Consider the following 22392-nt stretch of genomic DNA (forward strand, 5'->3'; position numbering starts at 1 on the left):
TTCCTCTGATCTTTGTTCTGCCTCCCTGATCCTAATTCAGACCAAGTCACTGCCCATCTTCCCCCCACGGGCCACTTTGAGCCCTCTGTTCCAGGCATCTCCCACACTAAAGGAGAGGCTGAACCTCCAGCAAGCAGCCTCAAGATGGCAATGCTATGTGCCCTGGGAGAGCTCAGTCAGTGTCTGTTAAAACAGGTCAAGGGAAACTCACCTTCTGGGGCTCCTCCTTGGGAAGGGGTATAAGACCCTCCGGTTGGGTCTCCTTGGGAGATAAGGGACACCTTGATCTTAGGTCGCTTGGAAGTCTTACTGCCAGACAGAGGACTGGAGGGATGGTGCCGCTTCAGCTGGACCCTAAGGTCTTCTTTCTCTGCTTCTTCTGTTTGTTCTGATGAAATGGGAACTAAGAGATAGAGCTGGGATAAGGTCCTCCACAGTCCCAACTAACAGTGAGAATCGGGACCAGTATGGGTACGGCTGTGTGTGGGGACACACAGGAGTACCAGCCACGCATGGAGTCACATTTCAAAGATGACAGCCACGGCATTAGTGTCACCTTGTTCAGCCCCACCTGTGGTGGAACTCTACCTCACCCCTCTCAGAGAATGGCGCCATCCCCATCCCTCACTCTGTCCTGGGGTAGGGCAGAAGGGGGTTCTCAGTTGTGGGAACAGGAAAAAAGAAGACACCCCAACCCAGTCTAGCAAAAGCCAAAAAAAAACCCCACAGAGGCTTCACCATAGTGGATCTCAACAGCGCTTCCCAGACTCAAACAATGTGATCAGTTTCCTGTTTCAAGCCCTCCCTCACATGACACAGCTGGAGGGAGGAAACAGTCTAGGAAGAAGCAATGGAGGAGCAGGCTGCACGGCCTTCCCTACATGGGAGATTTTCACAGGGCTCTGAGTATCCCCTGCCCTCGGAGCCCAGGGTTGAGGGTCCGCTTGACGCATGGAGGCAATGAAGACTGCCACCAGGATTTCAGGCTAGCTTTAGGAGCTCCTAGGCAAGGGAGCATCTCAGCTAAGGTACCCTTACAGTTCCTGTGCCAGAGTAACAGGGCAACAGTGGCATATGTCACAACCTAGTCCCCAGGTCCCTTGTACTAAGTACAGAGAAAGGCTACCTGTTCACACACAGGCTTTACCCTCTACTGAATCAAACAGACTCATCCAGCACAAGGCCAAGCCTTGCTATTGCTCAGGCTACCTCATCGCTCCCCTCCTCTTTAAACCCAGAAGCTCCCCAGCCCCAGTCCTTCTTAGCATAGTCAATCATGGGTGGGGTAGGGTGGGGGAAAAGGCAGCAATCCCGTGACAGTAGGAGGGAGTTGTCATGGGCCACAGACCATAGTCAGGGCATAACTAGCTGGAAGAATTGCTCAGGGAATAAAGACATCAACTAAAATCAGAATTGAAAAGAGGTAATAAAAGGGAAAGGAGTTACAGTTTTATGCTGGGAAGTGGCTGCAGCAGCCAGGATAGAGGGAGGAAACCAGAGGCAAGGAGAAAAACACTAAGGAAACTCAGGCTCGCAGGCAATGGCCACAGGCACACATGGAGAAGCAGAGCCAAGAAGCACAATAAGAGACAAAAAGAGAAAAACACCATGAGAGGCAAACAGAAAGAACAGAGAAAAAGCAAAGACAATGGAGTAAGCAAAAGGAGTCAGCAAAAACAAAAAGAATCAAAAGACAAAAAAAGGCAGAGACAAAAGAGCACGAGGAAACCAAACAGGGACAAATGAGAGGCTGGGGTGGGGAAGCAGCAGAGAGCAATACTCACCAAAGAGACAGGAGGAGGTGCCGGGAGGAAGAGCTTTCCTCACCAGCATATTCTGTTTCAGAAAAGCAGCAAACTGTGCTGGAATGAATCAGAAAGAATTATAGAATCATAGCCAGCCAGAGAAAGGAGAAAAAGGGAGTAAGAGAAAGATATGAAAAAGTTCTAGAAAATGGTCAACAGGGTCTTTTTCTGGACTTATTGAATTGACTTTGCTTTCAGCACTTCCATGGAATCATCTATTAATGAAAATATAGACACATCTGCCTCATGGGGCCACTGAGAAATTCACTGAGCCACAGCAAGTCAAGCACCAGGAAGAGACCCTAGCACATAGTAAGTGCTCCGTAAGTGTTGGCTATCACTGTCCCCTTTGTCTTTAAGCGAAGGCAAAGCCAGGTGCTATGGCTGCTGCTTCCCCCATGATACTCTGGGTCCCATTTCAAACCCAGCTCACCAATCAGCCTTCCAGGACTCCTTAGACTCTCAAGTAATTTTCTTCTCCAGAGGGACTGCACACAGCTGGCTCCGTCTTCATCAAAAGCGTAAGGGGATAGCACCCACCCAGAAGTTGGCTCTGGCCACCATTTAAGAAAGCCCAGGTCACAAGGCATCCATATGGATCTTGAGGGCCTGGCCTCTTTTTTGCCTTCATCTTTCCACTTTCACCCTTTGGCTCCACTAAAGAAAACCCAGGGGAAGTGAACAAGTCAGCCTCCTGTCATCTCCACCCTTCTCTACTTCACAGCCAGCTCTGGTTGCTGCCTCTTCCCTGAACCTCAAGATACACGCTCCTGGATACAGCTAAGACCAGTGCCCAAGAGACTCATCTCAGAGCTGCACAACTGAATCAAAGTGGGGGGAGGGGTCAAGCCAATGTTTCTCCTCTCCCTACCCACTGAATTCTCCCTTTGCTGGGTCTTCCTATGTAGCCCTTACTGACCTCCAAACTCTAATTTCAATCATACCAATATATTTCCCAGCCTAATCTAAAACCTATCTGCAGAGACCACAAAAACCCTCACCAAAAGCCTCACTGTGGAAATTTAACTCTTCAAAAGCAAACAAAGAAAAGGCACGACGCTGGTTAAGTTGCCCTAGAATCTGATGAATAAGCCGATCACCCTTCCAACATGACCTGGAGAGCTCCCTGACTGCAGGAGTGGCTGGGCAGGGCCTGAAACAGAAGCCATAGCTTCCCCAGTTGGGAGACAGAAAAATATTTGAGGCCAATATACATGTAGCCAGCTCAGAAAGCTTAAATGCCCAGAACACCAAGACAAAGCTATAACTGGTGGGATGACACAGCTCCCTAGACACAGACCTCGTGTGATATTCTACCCTGAAAACAGCCCTTGGTATTCATTTCGACCTAATTTTGCCAGGACAGAAATGCAGGAAAGGAGCCTCTCACATGCCCTGGGAAAAAGCTTCAGATGCCAATACTTTCCAACTGCCACATGATGTCAACTGCAGAGGACGAAGCCCAAGAGAGGCCACTGGGCCAGGAATCTGTACCTTGAGCTTGTTTGTGGGTCAGCACAGCTTCTGTCCGCTGCACGTGTCTCTTCAGCAGTTGAGAGCTCCCGGTCTGACTGGACTTCTGGGCAGAGGCCACTGTGGTCACTTTGTTCTTAGGACTGGACGTAGGGCTACTGGACACACTGGAGAGATCCTGAGCAGGGAGAGGAGGATGGGAGCTGAGTCTACATTGTCTGCATTTGACCACCAATCAGCATGTCCCCTAGAATTCCCTGGTCAGGATTCTCCCTGGGGGAACTCAAAGGCCTACAGCACTGGTGCAGCATACAAAAGTCCCCAAGAAGCCAAGGCACCAGCTCTGTGGTCCTCATTGCCCAGCAAAAGTGCCCCTTCCCTGCCCATGTTACCTCAGAGCCTGAAGGGGAGGCAGGCAGCCTGGCAGCTGGCGAGGCAGGTCGACTGCCTCTCTCGGGCACTTCAAAGGCCAGGTCTCTGCGGGTCACATCCCGGGGCTTCTTCTTCTTTTCAGCATCCTGGTCCCGAGGTTCAGCGCCCACATGCCCCTCAGCGCGAGTGAGCACGCCAGTTAGAAAGTCCACAATCTCATCCTGGTTGTAAAGAGGGGCTGACCCGAGTCCTCGGCTGGAGAGTAGGGACCTTCCCAACAGTTCCAACTAAGACTGAGTACCTTGGCTCTGGTGTCAGAGGTGCTAGGCCCTCCCAATGTGCACAAAACCTGGCACGAACCCAGGCTCAGCCAGAAACCAGTAGGAACTTCTGTGAGGTGGTGACCTGGGGCGGTCATGCACCACCATTCCCTCAGTGAACCCATTCATCCCAGTGCTTTTCCCCTATCTTAGCTCATTATTATCCTCTTTTTCTCCCTCTTTCTTTGCTTATGATATAGGGCTACTAGAGGCCCCAGGGGGATAACCCCTCACCCTTCAGAGACACAGAGGCTACTGCTGATAAGCCTAAGCCTAAAAGGCTGCAGAAAGGAAGCCTAGCTGAGCAAACACAGAAAGCAACCGTGTACCTGAATGCACCTGTCCACCATGCTCTGAGTCAACCCTTCTGATTTCTTCTTTGCTTTGCTTATTCTGAGAGACAAAAAGGAGGAAACCTTCTAAATATTCCACGGCATCAGATGGAGAGAAGAATGAATTTCTCTTCTGTAGGTTATTTTCTAGGCCTGGGAGAGACTATGTTAGCCCTTAGGCAGGTATTGCAACCTCTCTGAACCTCAGTTTCCATATCTGCAAAATAGGGAACCATATTGCCTCACTTGTGGAGTTGGATGATTGCACAAAAGAACATATGGGAAGTGCTGGAACTGCACATTCCGAAAGTCCTATACCTATGGCCTCACAGACTGAAGATCTCCCAAGTCTCCCAACGCTGGCCCAAATCCCAACAGGCTGTCAAATAACCATGACTAGAAGGAATTCTCTCAAATGTCTGAGTAAGAAAACAACAAGGCAGATGTGAGCAAGCACCCACTTTAAGCTCTCTAGTTAAGTAAGCAAACAAATGACTGAATCTCTAAGAGTGAACAAAAAAAAAAAAGGAGGCCCCATAAATAACACATCTTTTTCAGTACATTTCACAGAAACCTAACTCAAGGCCCTGCAAGCAGCCGGTCTTGTAACAGAGGAGAGGCCGCCTTAATAACTAATGGTGCTTTAATAAAACCCTCTCAAACTTTGCCTGTATAGCCTCCAAAATATATAAAAGGTGTTTAATACAAATGGAATGTGTTCATATTCATCCTCAGTAAGGAACAAAATGTAAAGAAATGCCTACCCCAGTGAAACCGTGATGACAAAGACTGTATTTACAGGGTCTCAAAGTATCTTCTCCCCACAAGGTAACTAGTAATTACAAAGGGAAAATAGTAACTTTATCGTGGAGAAACCTGGCAGATGCCACCTTAACCTATGATCAAGGTTAACTTCACCACTGATAAGACATGTCAACATCACGTATCCTCTGGGTGGGGGAGGGGGCACTGACAGTACCTCGTCTTTGTGGCCTTACTGCCAAAAATATGTATTTTCAACCTAATCATAAAAAAAAGTCAAAAACCTAAATTGAGAGACAGTCGACAAAATAACTGGCCAAAAGTTTTCAAAAGTGTCAAGGTGATAAAAGACAATGATGGACTAAGCAGTACCAAGTTAAGTAAGAGAGAGAAGACATGGCACTGACAGCAGTATGTGATCTTAGATTGGCTCCTGAACCAGAGACACTGATGAAATCTGACTCTGTAGATTGGACAATAGGATCATATCAATGTTAATTTCCTGAGTTTGATAATTATACATTGATTATTTAGGATGCTAATATTTGGGAAATCCGGATGAAGGCTATGTGGGAATTTTTTGTACTATTTTTGCAACATTTTATAAATTTGAATTAGTTAAAATGTAAAAAATATGTTTTTTAATGCCCCTTTTCATATTTAGTCTGAATCAGATCAGCTTATAGCTAGTTACCTCCCCACCTCACAGGAATGGGCCTACCCACCTGAGATTATCATCAGCTCCCCCAACCACCACCAAACTGTTTTCAGCCCGAATCTTCTCCCGAAAGTCCTCCATGGTTTCAGGGTGACACTGCAGGGAATTCTGACCGATAACAAAGAGGACCGGAGTCTTCATATCCAAGAGGGGATCATCCACATCCTAAAACAGGTACAGGGTTTACAATCAGCTAGTTCACATTCACTGAGCACTACCCTGGTCAGTCTGCTCAGGAGGTCAACCGGGCCACTGCAGTCACTGCACACCAATTTGAGTGAGGCACACACTCCCTACTCTTACCTGCCCAGCAATCAGAGGCACCCCATGCTTACCCCTCTGGGGCCATCCACGGTGAACAGAGGGAACCCAAGGCAGACAACTGCAGTGACATACTCCATCACTGATACCTAGAAATAATGGAATGGCTTATCTCAAGGTCAACTGCCTTCCTATCCAGAACCCAGTGCTAGTCCATATCTAACAGCCAGCCTCATCTACCCCTCCCTGTCCTGACTCCCCAGGAATACTAGCCACGGTGGCAGCAATAAGAGCACAGAACACAGATGTGCCATTCCACAAGCAGCTACCACCTGGAAAACTAGGGCCCTGAGAGGACCCTAGCCCAGACTGCACCACAGGATGGGAGATTTAATACTTCCATCCTGTCAATTCCCTAGACTAGAGGTCTCTTGCTCACTCCGCCCACCCCCCCTTACAGCAAATATTATCAGCAGAACACAAATGCTTTTCTTCTTCCATAGGTGAAGAAAATCTCCCCATCTTGAATTTACTGGGTAGCTTCCAGACATCCCAAATTTCTAAGAGAATTTGCTGTCCTGTGGGCAGGGCTATGAGGAGATAACCTTCTCCTCTCATGGCCCGAAATATCATATTTGACTAGATTAGCTTTACAGGAGGCAGCACAGACTTCACTTATTTGATTCACTTGAGAACTGGGGCTCTGGACAGGTCAGGGACCCTTATGCAAACTAAAATTCACACAAATGGAATGTCTTGGAAAGGGGCAGAACATGAACACAACAGCAAATTCCGGAGCTATTAAAATTTTTGCCACCCTGGCTGGTGTGGCCCAGTGGGTTGAGTGCCAGCCTGCAAACCAAAGGGCTGCCAGTTTGATTTCCAGTCAGGGCATATACCTGGGTTGCAGGCCAGGTCCCCAACTGGGGACGTACGAGAGGCAACCACACATCCATGTCTCTCTCCCCCTCTTTCTCCCTCCCTTCCCCTCTCTCTAAAAATAAATAAATAAAATCTTTAAAAAAATATATTGCCTACAAGAATTGTTTTGTTTTAGGTGGGGGAATAATACTTGTGTTTGGAGGGAAAAAAAGGAATTTTTTCATAGATACATGCTGAAATATACATGAGTGAAATGATATGATATTTGGGATCTTCTTCAAAATATCAGCAGAGAAAGAAAATGGGCAGGGATAACATGAAGAAACACCTAGCTATGAGTTGATCACTGGTAAAGCTCAGTGAGAGCCCTTTACGTTTCTGTCTAAAATTTTCCACAGTGAATTTTATAAATAAAGTTTGTCTTTTACAGTTATAAGTGTAATTATGTAGCTCCAGCATCTAGCACTGTGCCTGAAACATAAAAGAGGACTCCATGGTGGCTATCAGCAGTAATAGCAATAGTCTATCCCAGGATAACCTCCAAGTAAGGTGGGTGTTACTTACATGACAGGCCACCAGAGCTCCTGTATTCCAGCCAATCAAGATAATGGGTTTGTGGGGGAAATGGCTGTGAATCTTTGTGGAAAGAGAAAGAAGATAGTTAGATAGGAGGTTAAAGATGGATGCAGAAAAATCCCAGAAGGCTGGGTGTACCTCAGTGAACTCATGTAGAGGCAGTCTCACCTCCAGCACTTTGCTTCTCACTGCCCCAATCATATGCTCAAGACACTGCAGAACGCCTACCCCACTTCCATTGTTCAGCAGATGGGTGGCTACAGGGATGACCTAAAGGAAGGAAGTGGCAGCCATGCCAGCAGAGGTCAGTTTCAAGTCTTCTCTCAAATCTTAACCTACCCTAGATTCCATCACCCTGGATAAGCACTACTTGAATTCAGAAAGAAAAGAGAGCTGGGGAAGCTCCACATTTAAACTCATTCATTTTGACCCCTTGCTGCATTTCGTCTATACTCCCACCCATGACAGAATTCCTCTTGTCCCCCATACGTACCTTGCCTAAGCAGGATAGTTGAGACTGCCAGAAGCGGTGGCGGCGCGAGGTGGGAAATGCAGAGTTGGAGGGCCCGGAGGAGGCAATGAGAATGAGTGGCGAGCCAGGGAGTTTGCTCTGTGGAAGAAGAATGCCAACAGAGAACCAGGGAGTAAGAGATGTTTCTCCACAAAATCCCAAGTGTCCCTATACCTTTTTATCCCAACCAATGCTAACTTGATTATGAAACTATGTTAAGCACTATATACGACCAATTATCAATGAAAAAAGTTAAACAAGCTACTTACTATCCTCTTGCCAACGTTCAAAGACCAGATTCTAAACACCCACAGGCCATAGCCAATCCTGAGCCACCCAACTTACTGGTTTGTTATGAGAAAGCACTCCCACAGCAGGGTCCCAGGGCCTCTTCAGTAGAAGGGACAAGGCCTCAGCTCCTGCAGCCCCGGTCTTCGTGTTGGATGACACAAGCATCCGGTCAATCAAGGTAGGGATCTAGGAGGAAGAACAAAGGTGCTTCCGGTGTGAAGCAAGAGACCTGCCCACAAGCAGCAATCAGGGGGGTCACAGAGCCCCACTATGAGCCAGACAGACTTCTGCTATGCCTCTTGAACTTCATTCAGGAACAAGAATACAAAAATGGATGGCTGAAAAGTATGCCTCCCACCATTAAAGCAAGTGGGTACAATCCTTTGAAAAGACACCTGGTGACATGTATCAAAAAACTTAAATTTATTCCTATCCCTTAAGAACCTTTCCTAAAAGTTTTATCACAGATAGATATGTGTGTGCAACACTCATGCATGCATGTTCACATATGCACACACACATGGGGTGGGAGTTACACAAAAGACAGATTCGACTCTCAAAAATAATCAAAAATCAGAAACAACTTAAACACATACATAAGACAATGGTTATGCAAATTATCTACATAATTCAGTATTAAGGTTAATTTTAAATGTTTTTAAAAGTTTGTAATAACATAAGGAAATAATTTTGCAAAAATTTTAAAGATAAAGCAGAAAATGTAAAAATTATCTCTACTCAGGGAAAAAAAGTTAATATGCCAAAACGTTAATAGTGGTCTTTATGGAGTTATGGCCAACAGACACATGAAAATATGCTCAACATCGCTAATCATCAGGGAAACGCCAATCAAAACTGCAATGAGATATCACCTCACACCCGTCAGAATGGCTATTATCTGTAAATCAATAAACAACAAGTGCTGGCAAGGATGTGGAGAAAGGGGAATCCTTGTGCACTGCTGGTAGAATTATAAACTGGTTGCAGCCACTATGGAAAACAGTATGTAAGTTCCTCAAAAAATTAAACAGAACTACCATATGATCCAGCAATTCCACTTCTATTTATCCAAAGAAATCCAAAACACAAACTGAAAAAAGATATATGCGGCACCCCTCACTGCCATGTTCATTGCAACATTATTTAAAATAGCCAATATATGGAAGCAACCTAAGTGTCTACTGATAAACAGATGGATAAAGAAGATGTAGTACATATATACAATCGACTATTACTCAGCCATAGAAGGAATGGAACCTTGTCATTTGCAAAACATGGATGAACCTAGAAGGTATTGTGCTGAGTGAAATAAGTCAATCAGAGAAAGACAATTACCATATGATTACCCTTATATGTGGAATCTAAAAAACACAATAAATGAACACACAAACCTGAAACAAACTCATAGATACAGAAAACAAATTGATGGTTGCGAGATGGGAGGAGGATTGGGGAATGGATGAGAAAGGGGAAAAGATTAAAAAGTACAAACTGACAATTACAAAAACAGTAACGGGATGTAAAGCAGAGCATAAGAAATATAGTCAATAATATCGTGATGACTATCCATGATGTCAGATGGGTAGTATTAGACTTTTCATGGTGAACACTTCAGAAAGTACATAAATGTCTAATTACTATATTGTACACCTGAAAATAATATGATATTGTAGGTCAACTATAATTTTTTAAAATAATAAAAATAATAGTTAACAGCAGCAGCAAATACAAATGTGAAGGGCTTATTCTAGGCACAGATGGCCTGAGGTCAAGGATTCCAGTAAGGAAGGAGGATGCAGGGCTCGTAACAAAGGCCAGCGCTAAACTGAAAAGGATCTTCACCCCAACCTGGCCATTTCTTTGTAACTTATACTCTAAGCCACTCAACACCTTGAGGCAGAGGATCTGATCTAATTAGACTCTAAAAGCTTTTACTTGGCAGTAAAATACACCCCTGAAACAAAAAAGCCTTCTCTCAAAACAGAATGCTTAGAAATGACCAATTAATAACCACCTTCTCTGCTGGGAGCTAGGCTGGCCAAGCTCTTCGGTCTTTCCAACACTGCATCTCTCTCAAGAGACAATTCAGAAGCTGGATCTATACCTTCTTGCTGTCTTTATAAGGGATCTAAGGGTGAAAAGCAGCTAGGCCAAGGGCATGAAATCACCCACCTACATTTTCATTCAGCAGGTAACAGGAAAACTTTTGGGGAACAACCAAAGTAATTCTTATAAATCTGACAGTTATGGGAAAATATTATAAGAGCCTAGTGGAACCACTGCTGAGAGCACAACCTGGACTGGACAGCACCTCAGCTGGGGTCACTGCAGACTGACACCCTAGCATGTCCTCAGCCATTCCCACTAATCTGTGCTAGGACCTGGCAGCAGCAACTGTGCATTCCTGTGGAGTCCCCCCAGATATCTGTCACACTCATTGAAACCTGGACACCACCTCATTCACTTAAGCATGTCCAGGAGTAACCTGGTAAGTAGGGAAGTGATGCAAACTTTCTTACAAGGGGAATTACACTGCGGTCATGCTGGCCATGTAGAATAAAGCAGAGTCGTTATTAGAGAAGTGGGCCTCTGCACACTATCAGCATTCATCTGCATAGCATACATACCAGTGTTATTCTTTTACCATGGGTAGAGTGATGTGGACAACATTTAAAATGTTGGAAATACTCTCAGGCTGCCACTCTCTGCTGAGTCTATCTTGGCCCCACACTACCTACCACGCACCTTCTGGGCTCAGGGTTCTATCGCAGAGCAGCAACAAAGGGGTAGTCTGGGCCTCTCTTTTCATTGGTCTCTTTCTCCACTAGAAAATAGGTTCTATCAGAGTTTGGGTGGGAGGCATTTCTGTTTTGCTCACCCCAGTGCCTGGCACATTACAGGCACTAAATAAATTGTTGAATAAATAAATTAATATCAAACTTCCTACCATGAATATCTGCATAAATTACTGCATCTAGTCCTGAATTTTATTTCTGCACTAAGCCAGTCTGCTTTTGCTTTCAAGCAAGCTCAGCATCCTTCAACTGAAGAACAGGTTGGAAACAATGAGTCTGAAAATTTGGGGATATGGCTGGGGGGAAGCTGTTGGCCAGGGTAATTATAGCAACAAAATAGGCCACCTTACCACAAAGGAGAAGAAAGAAAAACTTAAGGAAAAAATAAAGTCAAGAATTGAACTAATCCAAGCTGTCTGAGGCCGTTTGTATTAGAGCAAAACGCTCTAAAAATGTCAAGCACCTATGAACTTACATAATTATTAACAGTCATTGTGCGTTTACTTGGCCAAATTTTATGCCAAGCATTCTATCTGGATCAACTAATTTAATTTTCACAAAAATCCTACGTCGGTATTATTATTAGCCATGTATTACAAATGAGAAAACTGAGATACTAATTTGAGATGACATAGCTTGTTAGTGATCACAATGACATGAGCCAGACAATACGCCCCCAGAACCCGTACTGTACCACACTGAACACAGCCCAGGGCAGTAACTGAAATTGCAATAAAGAGGAATCATGAAAGAAAAAAAACAGTTTAGGGGGAGATTTCCAGTCAAGATGGAGCTGTAGATAAACACAGCTTGCCTCTTCACACAACCACATCAAAATTACAACTAAACTATAGGAGCACCATCACACAGAACCATCAGAAATTGAGCTGAGTGGAAGTCCTACCACTACAAAACTAAAGAAGAAACCATATTGAAACTGGTAGGAGGGGCAGAGACATGAAAGACGCTGGTCCCACACCCATGTATGGCAGATAAAAATCAGGAGGGAGATCTTAGGAGCAAGGAGTCCCAGCCCCACACTAGGCTCCCCAACCTAGGGTTCCAGTGCCAAGAAGTCCCACTAACTTCTGGCCATAAAAAGCTAGTGGGGATTGAGGCTGTGGAAGAAAGAAACTCTAGACTCCCTGGCAATTCCTCTTAAAGGGCCTGCAGACTTACTGATTCATTCCCTCTGAGCTCCAGCATAGGAACAGCAGACTGAAAGGCACCTGAGGCACACAGCGAGGAACTGAATTGTGCAGCATCAGGGTGAGAGCTGGGAGGCAGTTTTCTTCCAGAGAGAAGTGCTGACAGAGGCCACTGTTCCTTTTCTGAGTCCACCCCACCCCTCCACCACCAAAGAGGGGGCAGGCACGTGCCATATCTGAGACTCCATCACCCTGGCTCACACTGTTTGCCCCGCCCTGGTGATTCCCAGAGGCTCTGCCAAACCCAGCTTTCAGGCTCATCCAAGCTGTCTCCAGTGGCTTTTCCATGTGAATGGCCTGTCTTGGTTCATGCTTCAGATTTTCCTAAATTTTCTGAAACAAGTAACATCTGGCTTCAGTGAGCCCTGTACCTCTCGCTAGGTTACCCCAACCCCAGCACTAGCAGCAGTTGGCCCTGGTTCACAGCTTGGCCTTGTCTGGGCACCTCCAAGTCCAGCACAAGGAGCAGCCATCTGCAGATAGCTCTATAGTTCATGCTGTGACCCCGCACAGAACACAGGTGGTGGCTTATCTTGGACATGCTAACAGCAATCGAGGCTCAACTACAACAGGAGGGTGCACACCAACCACATGGTGGGTACCACTTGATTACCCAGCTTGAGTAATAGGACAGGCTGTGCCACTGGACTCCACAGGACACCTACTACATTAGGTAACTCTACCAAGCCTGGGAGATGTAGCAGCTCTATTTAATACATAGAAACAAACACAGGGAGGCTGCCAAAATGAGGAGACAAACATGGCCCAAATGAAAGAACAGAACAAAATTCCAGAAGAACTAAACAAAATGGAGATAAGCAATCTACTAGATGCAGAGTTCAAAACTGTGGTTACAAGGATGCTCAAGGAACTTAGTGAGGACCTCAACAGAATAAAAAAATCCCATCAGAAAGGAAAGAAACACTAACTGAAATAAAGAACAATTTACAGGGAATCAACAATAGAGTGGATGAAGCTAAGAATCAAATTAACAATTTGGAATATAAGAAAGCAAAAAACAGCCCATCAGAAGAGCAAGAAGAAAAAAGAATCCAAAAAAAAAATGAGGATAGTGTTAAGGGGCCACTAGGACAACTTCAGGCATATCAACATTCACATCATGGTGGTGGTGGAAGAAGAGAGGGAGCAAGAAAGTGGAAACCTATTTGAAAAAATGACAGAAAACTTCCCTATCTTGGTGAAAGAAATAGACATGTAAGTTCAGGAAGGAGAGAGTCCCAAACAAGATGAACCCAAAGAGGCCCACATCAAGACACATCATCCTTAAAATGCCAAAGGTTAAAGACAAACAGAGAATCTTAAAAGCAGCAAAAGAAAAGTAGTTACTTAGCTACAAGGAAGCTCCCAAAAGACTGTCAGCTGATTTCTCAAAAGAAACTTTGCAGGCTAGAAGGTTTCTTTGCAGACAAGAAATATTCAAAGTCATGAAAAGCAAGGACCTACAACCAAGATTACTCTAAATGATAGCAAAGCTGAGGAGCAAAGCTATCATTTAGAATTGAAGAACAGATAAAGAGTCTCCTAGGCAAGAAAAAGCTAAAGGAGTTCATCATCACCAAACCAGAATTATATGAAATGTCAAAGGGTCCTCTTTAAGGGGAAGATAAAAAATATGAACAATAAAGTGGCGATAAATACATACCTATCAAAAATTGAATCTAAAAACCAAAATAAACAAACAAGCAGAACAGAAACAGGATCATAGGTACAGAGAACATATTGATGGTTGCCAGATGGGTGAGGGGTCAGGGAGACGGACGAAAAGGTGAAGGTATTAAGAAGTACAAACTGGTAGTTACCGAATAGTCATGGTGATCAAAGTACAACATAGGGAACAGAGTACCCAAAGAACATATACGCATGATCCAAGGATCTGGACCATGGTGTGGGGATTACCTAAGGGACTGGAGCAGTGCTGGGTAGAGGGGGCAAAGGGGGATAAATTGGGACAACTGTAAGAGCATAAACAATAAAATATAATGTAAAAAAAAAACCCAAATAATTTAAGTTTGTGCAATACTATCTCAGTGAAAAAGCAGAAAAATGTAGATATGTCTTTTAGAGAATTATTATAGTCAAAGTGTTGCTACTGAAGGCTCATACCATGATGATGAGAGACTAAGACATGAATGGATACTTCCCCATCCCTGACTCCTGCACTCTGAGCTCACAGATCTGCTTCTGGCCCCATCTCAACACTCCTGCCTGGTAAACACTTCATCTTCTCCCTGATAATTCAATTCCTTTCTCAGCTCACCTCAGAAGTGACTCAAACCACAAGCTACAGGGCTGGAGAGGCTATATGTATACTCTGGTTTTCGAGCCCACACCTCATCCTGGAGTCAGAAAGGCTGAAGACATTTACATCAGACGAAAATGTGAAATGATACTATGTCTCCTATTTTAATAGCAAACCTGGCAGATTCAGTCATGCCCTCCTGGCTGACCAAGCAATGACCTTGCCAAGCCCCACTTCCTGAACCCACAGCAGAGGCTGGCTACCCATCACAAGGCAGACACCAATCTTAGCCTTACCTTCCCTTTTAGCGTCTGCAAAGCATCCAGGTAGGCCGCCAGCATGGGCAGGCTCAAGGTCTCTACCAGGGTGGTATGCAGCCACTGGATCAGCTTGGTGTCCCAGCTCACACTTGCCAGGGCCTGCCTCACCCTCCTCGCACACTTGTCCACAGCAACGCGGCGAAGCACTGGCTCATTGCAAGCCTGGAAGACACACATGGAGCAATAAAACATGAGGCCCACGTTGTCAGCAACCGGGGGTGGCGGGGCATGCGTGGGCGCACTGTGGGTGGCTTTGGGAGTCTCACCCCTTCGTTGGCCAAGCGAGCAAGCCGGTCAGACTGCAGTGCTTTGAGGATCTTGTTGAATAGTTTGTTCTGGGCCATTGTCCAGCCCGTTCTGTAAGGGAAACTCTGAGGAGTTAAAGTCAAACCCTAGGAACACTCCCCATGCAGGTACACTGTACAAAGATTATGCCATGTCTTTCTGTTCCCACTGTAAAACGGCGTAACTCAACGTAGCTTAGTCTAAGACCACCGAACTAAAGCACAAGACCAAGATTCTAGTCCCAGTTCTGCCAATAAGCCACCTTAGCATACAGTTGTATTAATACATACACTACAAGTCAAAATTAGTCAAAATGAAGTCTTTATAGTGCTACCCAAGCTAATTGTTTACCTAGTAGTGGCTAAAATAATCCATTAGTAAATAAAGAATGGCTCCACTGCACAGGCATATTTGAATTTCACAAGGTTAATATTTCACACAAAAAGGCAGACAAGATGAGCAAGCCTTTTAGTACACTGGAACCTCAGACTAAGATAAGAGGTCCATTTAAATTAGCTTCAAGAACAAAAATAGAACAGAAACATAACAAATAAAGTGGCTATTCTCCCACTCCCTGATCTTCTACCCTACACTAACCTCTCCATTTCCACCCTGTATTTTTTTTTCTGTATATCACACAATTAACAAATTTACTTTTGAATGTCTGTTCCATGTTAGTTAACACTGTGTCATCAGCACAGGACACAGGTATACACACTTCTATCCTGTTTGTGGATAGCAGGATGTGTCCTCCTCCAACTCAGCTGTGAACCTCTGAAATTAGAAACATGTCCCACTACCCTGTCCCCACCAGTCATACCCTACACAGTGAAGCGACACTTATTGAAGTCCCCCTCCACTCCAGTCGACCTTATTTACTCTGATACCCCAACTCTGGGCAGTATTTTTCCTAAAGACATTGAGAGAAATGTAACAGAAGATACCCAATTAATACTTGTTTACCAAATCTCCCAGCTATAAAAATAAACCGGCGATAAGATTATCTTAAAAAAAATTTTAAAAGCAGGTGCCAGATCCAAATAAGAACCTGGAATAAGACCAAAGTAGTAGTTCAAACCAGTAGGGATAAAGGAAGTGGAGCTGAGACAACTGGTAGCCAAATGAAAAAAGAAACCCTGGACCCCTCCATACAAAATATATTTCAAGTGGAATAAAAAGTTAAATATCAAAAACATGCCCTGGGTGGTGTGGCTCAGTGGATTTGTGCTGGCCTGCAAACCAAACCAGTCAGGGCACATGCCTGGGTTATGGACCAGGTCCCCAGTAGGGGGCGCGTGAGAGCAACCACACAATGATTCTCTCCCTCTCTCCTTCCCTTCCCATCCTTCTAAAAATAAATAAATTCTTTAAAAACTAATAAAATAAAATTAGCAGAGTACTAGAAGAAACAGTGGCATCTATCTATCTATTGATCGTAGAATATGTAAAGCCTTTCTTAAGTATGACCTAAAACCTACAAGCCTTAAACAGAAGAAAGATAAATGTACTACATAAGGATTTCAGACTTCTGTAAAGGAAAAAAATGAAGTATCATAAAGTCAAAACACCTGCAATTTTATTAAAATAGAAAGACTGCTAGAAAATTAGGAAAAAGACAAAATACTCAAAACAAAAACAATGAGCAAGGAACATGAAAACGCAGTTCACACAAAAAAGTATAGTTAATCCTGTTCAAAATCAAATATGCAATTAAAAAAATAAAATACTTTTTGCCAATCAAGTGGGTAAAATTAAAAAGTTTAATACTATTCTGTGCTGTGAGGATGTAAGAAGATAGGTGTCTCCTTACTTTGTTGATGGAAATATAAATTAGCACAATCTTTTGGAAAGAAATCAATTAAAAAAACCTAAGTCAGACCATGTCACTCTGCTCAAAGCCCTTCAAAGGCCCCATTTCAATCTGTTAAAAGTCCACATTATTGCCATAGGCTATCTGGACCCCACTCCCTGCCTCCCAAGTCCCAAATCTCTGAATATCAAACTACAATAAAACCTGACTAGACCCTGGTAAAGTAGCAGGAATAAGTTCACAACCGCCCCTGACTTCTGTGCTTCCCCACATAGCTCCCCCACCCCCCATTCTGCAGGCTCCCATATCACAGCCAGGGGCCTGGTATTCCAGGCCCTCTCCCTCGAACAATGGCTCTGTGTCCACCTCCTTCGGGTCACTGCTCGGATGTAACCTCTACTGAGGCTTCTCTAATTCACCCCTATTTATGAAACTTCCAATACCACACTCCCATCCTGGCTTCCCTATCCCCTTTCCAGCCATATCACCATCTCACATTCTATCATTTTATTTATTTCTTTAGTCTGTCTCCCTCTGCTAGAATATAAAGGCCAAGACAGCAGGGACTTTAGTCGGTTTTGTTTAAGTGCTAGATCCCCAGCACATAAAACAGTATCTGACACATAGTAGGAACTTGGCATCTGCTGAACAAATAAGGGTAAGTTGTGTGCATAAGACATTCTAAGTCCTGTAAACAGATGAGCATAAGCTCAAACCCTCACACTCCTCACCACATTAGGCACTTAGGGACCAAGCAGCAGAAGACAATGAAACCTGACTTCAGGGCAAGTAATTGGAGCCTTTCCCCATACCAAGGTGGTCAAACAATTTCAAAACCTCTTATTTGACTGCATACCAGCATCCTTCCCATCACACCCCACCAAGAAGGTACCCTATTTTCTACAGTTTATCTTTCTAAGAACACTAATAACATGGCCCAGTCACTATAAAAGGGAGGATAAATTATCCTTTGTAATTCCCTTTTTACAAATGTCCCACTGTCCTTGAAAGGCGTAAACACCCTCTAGAAAGGAGGAAAATATGGTCCAACTTCTTTTCCTTCTGTAAAATAAATCTCACTTACGTGTTTTACAACTGCCCAGTTACACAGTCCAGAAGAACACTAACTCAGAGCCATGATTCTAACCAGCTCTGCAAAGAAGAGCCAGATGTGTGGCCTCAGTCTCCTCAACTGTAAAACAGACATGGATCTTAGGTTTCTCTAGCAATAAAAACTCAGGTTAGCTCTAATTACCGATGGAAACAACAGTTGTAAGAAAGAAGCAGAAGTCCACAATCACAGAATTCTTCAGAAGCTTTCTTTGCTACACTAACTCCCTTCTCAACCTCCAAACCTCCTTTTTAACACACTTGTGGGTACCAGAAACAGTCTCAGGTTTCTGAAAATTGTCCTTTTACTTATTTTCCCCTAATTCTCTTGGCTTATTCCTGCTACTTCATCGGATCCTGTTAGGCTTTCTTGTAGCTTGGTCTTCAGAGATTTTGGATTTAGGAGGTGGGAGTAGGAGCTTCAATTCAAGTGTTGAGACACAGGACACCATGGGTCTAGAAGGCTTGTGGGAACCAGCTGTTCACATTATTTAAATGCACAAAACACTCACATGAGTAGCATCTCTCTCATGTATAGTGAGTGTCTAGTGAGCTTGGGGATCTGATGGTGGTGGAAGGACAGAGGATGTTCACAAGTAGTTTAAAAAGCTCTCTGGAGATACATGGATGTATTTCCATGTTAATACACCTCTTTGTTTTTATTGGCTGGTTCTGCCCTATCAGTGCGCATTTATTAGGCTCTGTCCCTTTTACTGCTCTTATGAACAGGTGCAGTGACCACCTCTCCTTTCCCCATAACACACACATGCACACATCTATCTCCAGCTTTATATAGCTGTGCAAGTATCTCTGAAGGATAAATTTCTTGAGGTGGAAATGAAAGATCAAAGGCTATCTGTTAAAATCTTCTAATTTCTATTTCTGTGAAAAAATGTATAAAGAGCCTGTGACATCTCGAAAGCCTCCAGCAATAATGCACATTTATAGGTTAGGCAACAAATGCAACTTCTATATGTCCAACTATCTCTTAAGCTTTCTCAAAGTCTACTGATTGATCGTGCTGCAAACTTTAATTCCAAGGACAGCGAATGAGGCATAATTTATTTATGAGGCACCAACAGCATTTCCAAAATTATCTTCTTTTTCATTACATAACAGGATGTTTTCTCCATTTGTTTTTCTTACTCTATATTTATTCTGAAACCAAAAATGATGGCAGCAAGGAAGATGAAGTGAACAAAATGGGTAGGGGGTTAGAAAGCTATTTAGAAATTACTCCTCTGCATCAAAGACAGCTAAAATTAAATTTAAAAGCCACAATGCTGGGAGTCTAAAATCCCAGAAAGAGTTCTTAGGATTGTTGATGGATATACACCAAAGTGATTCCAAGAATTGAAATATGTCCTCTATATTTTGTCAGCTTTGTGGAAGGCTGGAAAATTAAGTGGGCAGGAAAAAAAAGATCTAACCTAAGATTAAGATAAAGAGCATGCAAAGGATATAATTAAGGAAAATTTTAAAAACAGGAGACAGAATTTTAAATACAAGTTTAAACAGTCAAATAGCTGATGGGAACTGCGGTGAGTCAACACAGTCCCCCTATCTAAATCTATTCAATTTTCAGGAGTGCAAAACGCCTATTTTTCATTTCTTGGATGAGATCAGGTAATCTTATGTTTTCCATGCTTTGACTGAACCTGAATGATGTTTTGACCTCTGGATCATCTTATCCAAAAGAGCCAAAAAGTCACATTGGCCATAGAAAAGCCTAATATTTTCAAAGGTAACTATTCTTTCTCTGACAGAAACTAATTTTTCAAGGGAGACTAACTCAATATTAAAATGTCTACAGGAATTTTTTTTTTAAACCAGAAATCAAACAGGGAGAGACAAAGAACATCCAGAGAGATGAAACAGGTCACACTGACTCTTTCAGATTATAAAAATTTTACGCTGAGACACCAAGAGAAAAGAAGGAAAGAAAGAAGGGGAGAGAGAGGGAGAGGGGGAAGAGGATGGGTAGGAGAGAGGGGAAATAAACAACACAAAGATCTTGGACTCAAAATTTCAAACATCCAATCTAAGATTAATACACAAACACATACAACCTTGAGAGAGATCATTAGAGCATATTTAGAAAGGAGAATGGCTTTCTTTTGGCTGAATTCAGAGAAGTTCTGATTTCTAAGATAAGACAACCTGCTTTAGGACACTAGACTCTTTTACTGAACTACTGGAAATGTCCTAAAATCCATTTGAACAATGCTGAGACATATCATGTATCAAGAGTATTTTACTGAATGTTTTCAAAAGCTGTGCATCTAATTAAACTTGACATTTGAGAAACATCTGAGGGGAAAGAAGCTGATCCAACTTCTTTAGGAAAACATTATTACTCCAGCAAAATGTAAATTTTTTTTTTAAATAAAGTTTTCTTTCTTTTTTAAAAATTAATCTTGGAGAAAGTGAGAGAGAAACATCAATTTGTTGTTCCAGTTCCACTTATTTATCCATTCATTGGTTGCTTCTTGTATGTGCTCTGACCAGGGATCAAACCTGCAACCTTGGCATATCAGGACAACGCTTTAATGAATTGAGCTACTCCGCCAACGTGTAAATCATTTTCAAAGGCTCTTCAAGTCACCCAACTCTGGCAAGCAGATACAGGAAAATGATCTAGACTGGAGGTCAGGAAATGTTTTCTACAATGGACTGGATAGTAAATATTTGAGTGTGGTCCATGTGGTCTCTGTCACAACTATTCAACTCTGCAGTGGTAATGCAAAAGCGGCCATGGACAATACCTACAAGGGTGGGCATGGCCATGCTCCAATAAAATTGCATTCATAGACACTGAAATCCAAGTTCCATGTGTCTTCCTTAGATATTTTTTTTAACCATTTTAAAATGTGAAAACCATTTTTAGTTCACCAGCTTACAAAAACAAGCAATGGGCCTGATTTGGTGTACAGGACATGGATTGCTAACCCCTGATCTAGGCAATTCCATCAGTCAGAGAAGGAGACTTACATTACTTCACAAATTATCAGGCATTACTACAGAAAGTCAGAGTCAGTTGAGGGAGGAGGGGGCTTCATTTTCTATTACACAGAAAGTTATCTGAACACAGTTACTACTGAAATAATTCAAGAGGGGAAAACAAAACTCAAACAAAGAAAACTAAGTTTTTTACTCCATTGAAAGATCTCTGAGGAAAAACAAATTTCTAGTCCTACAATCCGTGAGTTTTTGATGTGGAAAACTGTAATTTTACATGATTTTATACAGGAAGAAAAGAAGCAGCAATTTAACAATCAAGTCAAGGGAAAGAATGGCAACAAGATGACTATAATTGGAGCAGAGGGAACTAACTGAAAGCTTCCAACAGATTATGGATCCAGAGTTTGGGGACAAGGTCATAAAAGGTGACCTCTGAAAGTGAAGCCAGTTAAGTATCATCAAATAATATAATTAGCTATGTGCAAAAGTGACCTACCTGAAGAGATGGTTTGTAAGCCTGTTGCTAATGAGAAGGACGCCTCCAAAATCTCATCAGACACTAAAAAACAAATAGTCTGAGATAAACTGAGCGCTAATTAATCATATCAATCTATGGTAATGTCATTAACAGGAGGATGGAGGTCCTCATGGAGAAAGATAAGCCTGTCAGTGTTTCCTTGCAGGACTGGGCAGGTGAAGCTGTGCCCTGTGAGGCCTACTCTGTGATCTCTTTTGCTTTGAGGAAAGATGGGTGTATCTAGCCACCTAGTTGAAGGCAGAAGCCTCGAGGGCAGACTCTGCACTTCTGGAATAAGATGGCTTCTCAGACTCTCCTACTGAAATCAATGCTCTGGCCAGGCCATCCCAGTGTCTCATCTGCCTTACAGTTATACCTGCCCTTGTAAACTAAGAAACTGGTATTCATATGTATTATTAAGTTTCTGATGACTTTGGTAAGTATAAAGTATCCCCAAAAAACTCTTGACCATGCCCATAGGTGAACTGTTAAAAAAACTTCATGCAGTTCCATGCAGTTTATGCAACTGCACACTGAGGACACCACAAAGGTTCACTTTGTTCAGCCACCAACTGCCATTTTACTTCCCTTAAGGAGTGGATAGAGGAGTTGAGAACACTGGGCTCTGGAGGCAGACTGCCTGCTTTGAACAAATCTCTGTTCCATCACTTCCTAACTAAGATTTCTTAACCATCCTGAGCTCCATTTCTCCATCTTGTAAAATAGAGAGGAAGAAGGGATAGACCTCAAAGAGTTGCTAGGAGGATTAAGAGATCACTCACATGAAGAGCTTGGCACAATGCCTGGCACCTAGAAAGCACCT

General features: G+C 43.3%; 1 protein-coding gene across 3 annotated transcripts in view; it reads right to left on the reverse strand.

Annotated features, from left to right (window-relative positions):
- Positions 1-22392, reverse strand: part of KANSL3 (KAT8 regulatory NSL complex subunit 3) — a 38754-nt gene that overhangs the window by 10362 nt on the left and 6000 nt on the right. For 2 of the 3 annotated variants that reach the window (XM_054585961.1, XM_054585969.1), the window contains exons 4-16: positions 15153-15243; positions 14863-15048; positions 8358-8489; positions 7995-8111; positions 7670-7771; positions 7490-7561; positions 6118-6192; positions 5790-5947; positions 4300-4363; positions 3671-3871; positions 3300-3456; positions 1785-1862; positions 212-403 (exon numbers count right to left, since the gene is read on the reverse strand). In XM_054585961.1, the coding sequence (XP_054441936.1) occupies positions 212-403; positions 1785-1862; positions 3300-3456; positions 3671-3871; positions 4300-4363; positions 5790-5947; positions 6118-6192; positions 7490-7561; positions 7670-7771; positions 7995-8111; positions 8358-8489; positions 14863-15048; positions 15153-15243 (1625 nt within the window). The remainder of the gene's footprint in view (positions 1-211; positions 404-1784; positions 1863-3299; positions 3457-3670; positions 3872-4299; positions 4364-5789; positions 5948-6117; positions 6193-7489; positions 7562-7669; positions 7772-7994; positions 8112-8357; positions 8490-14862; positions 15049-15152; positions 15244-22392) is intronic. The other variant, XM_054585977.1, reaches the window with a different exon arrangement.

Source organism: Pteronotus mesoamericanus, unplaced genomic scaffold, assembly GCF_021234165.1.
Source record: "Pteronotus mesoamericanus isolate MK-2021 breed Mesoamerican mustached bat unplaced genomic scaffold, CSHL_Meso_final contig_121, whole genome shotgun sequence".
In the NCBI taxonomy this organism is placed as follows: domain Eukaryota; kingdom Metazoa; phylum Chordata; class Mammalia; order Chiroptera; family Mormoopidae; genus Pteronotus; species Pteronotus mesoamericanus.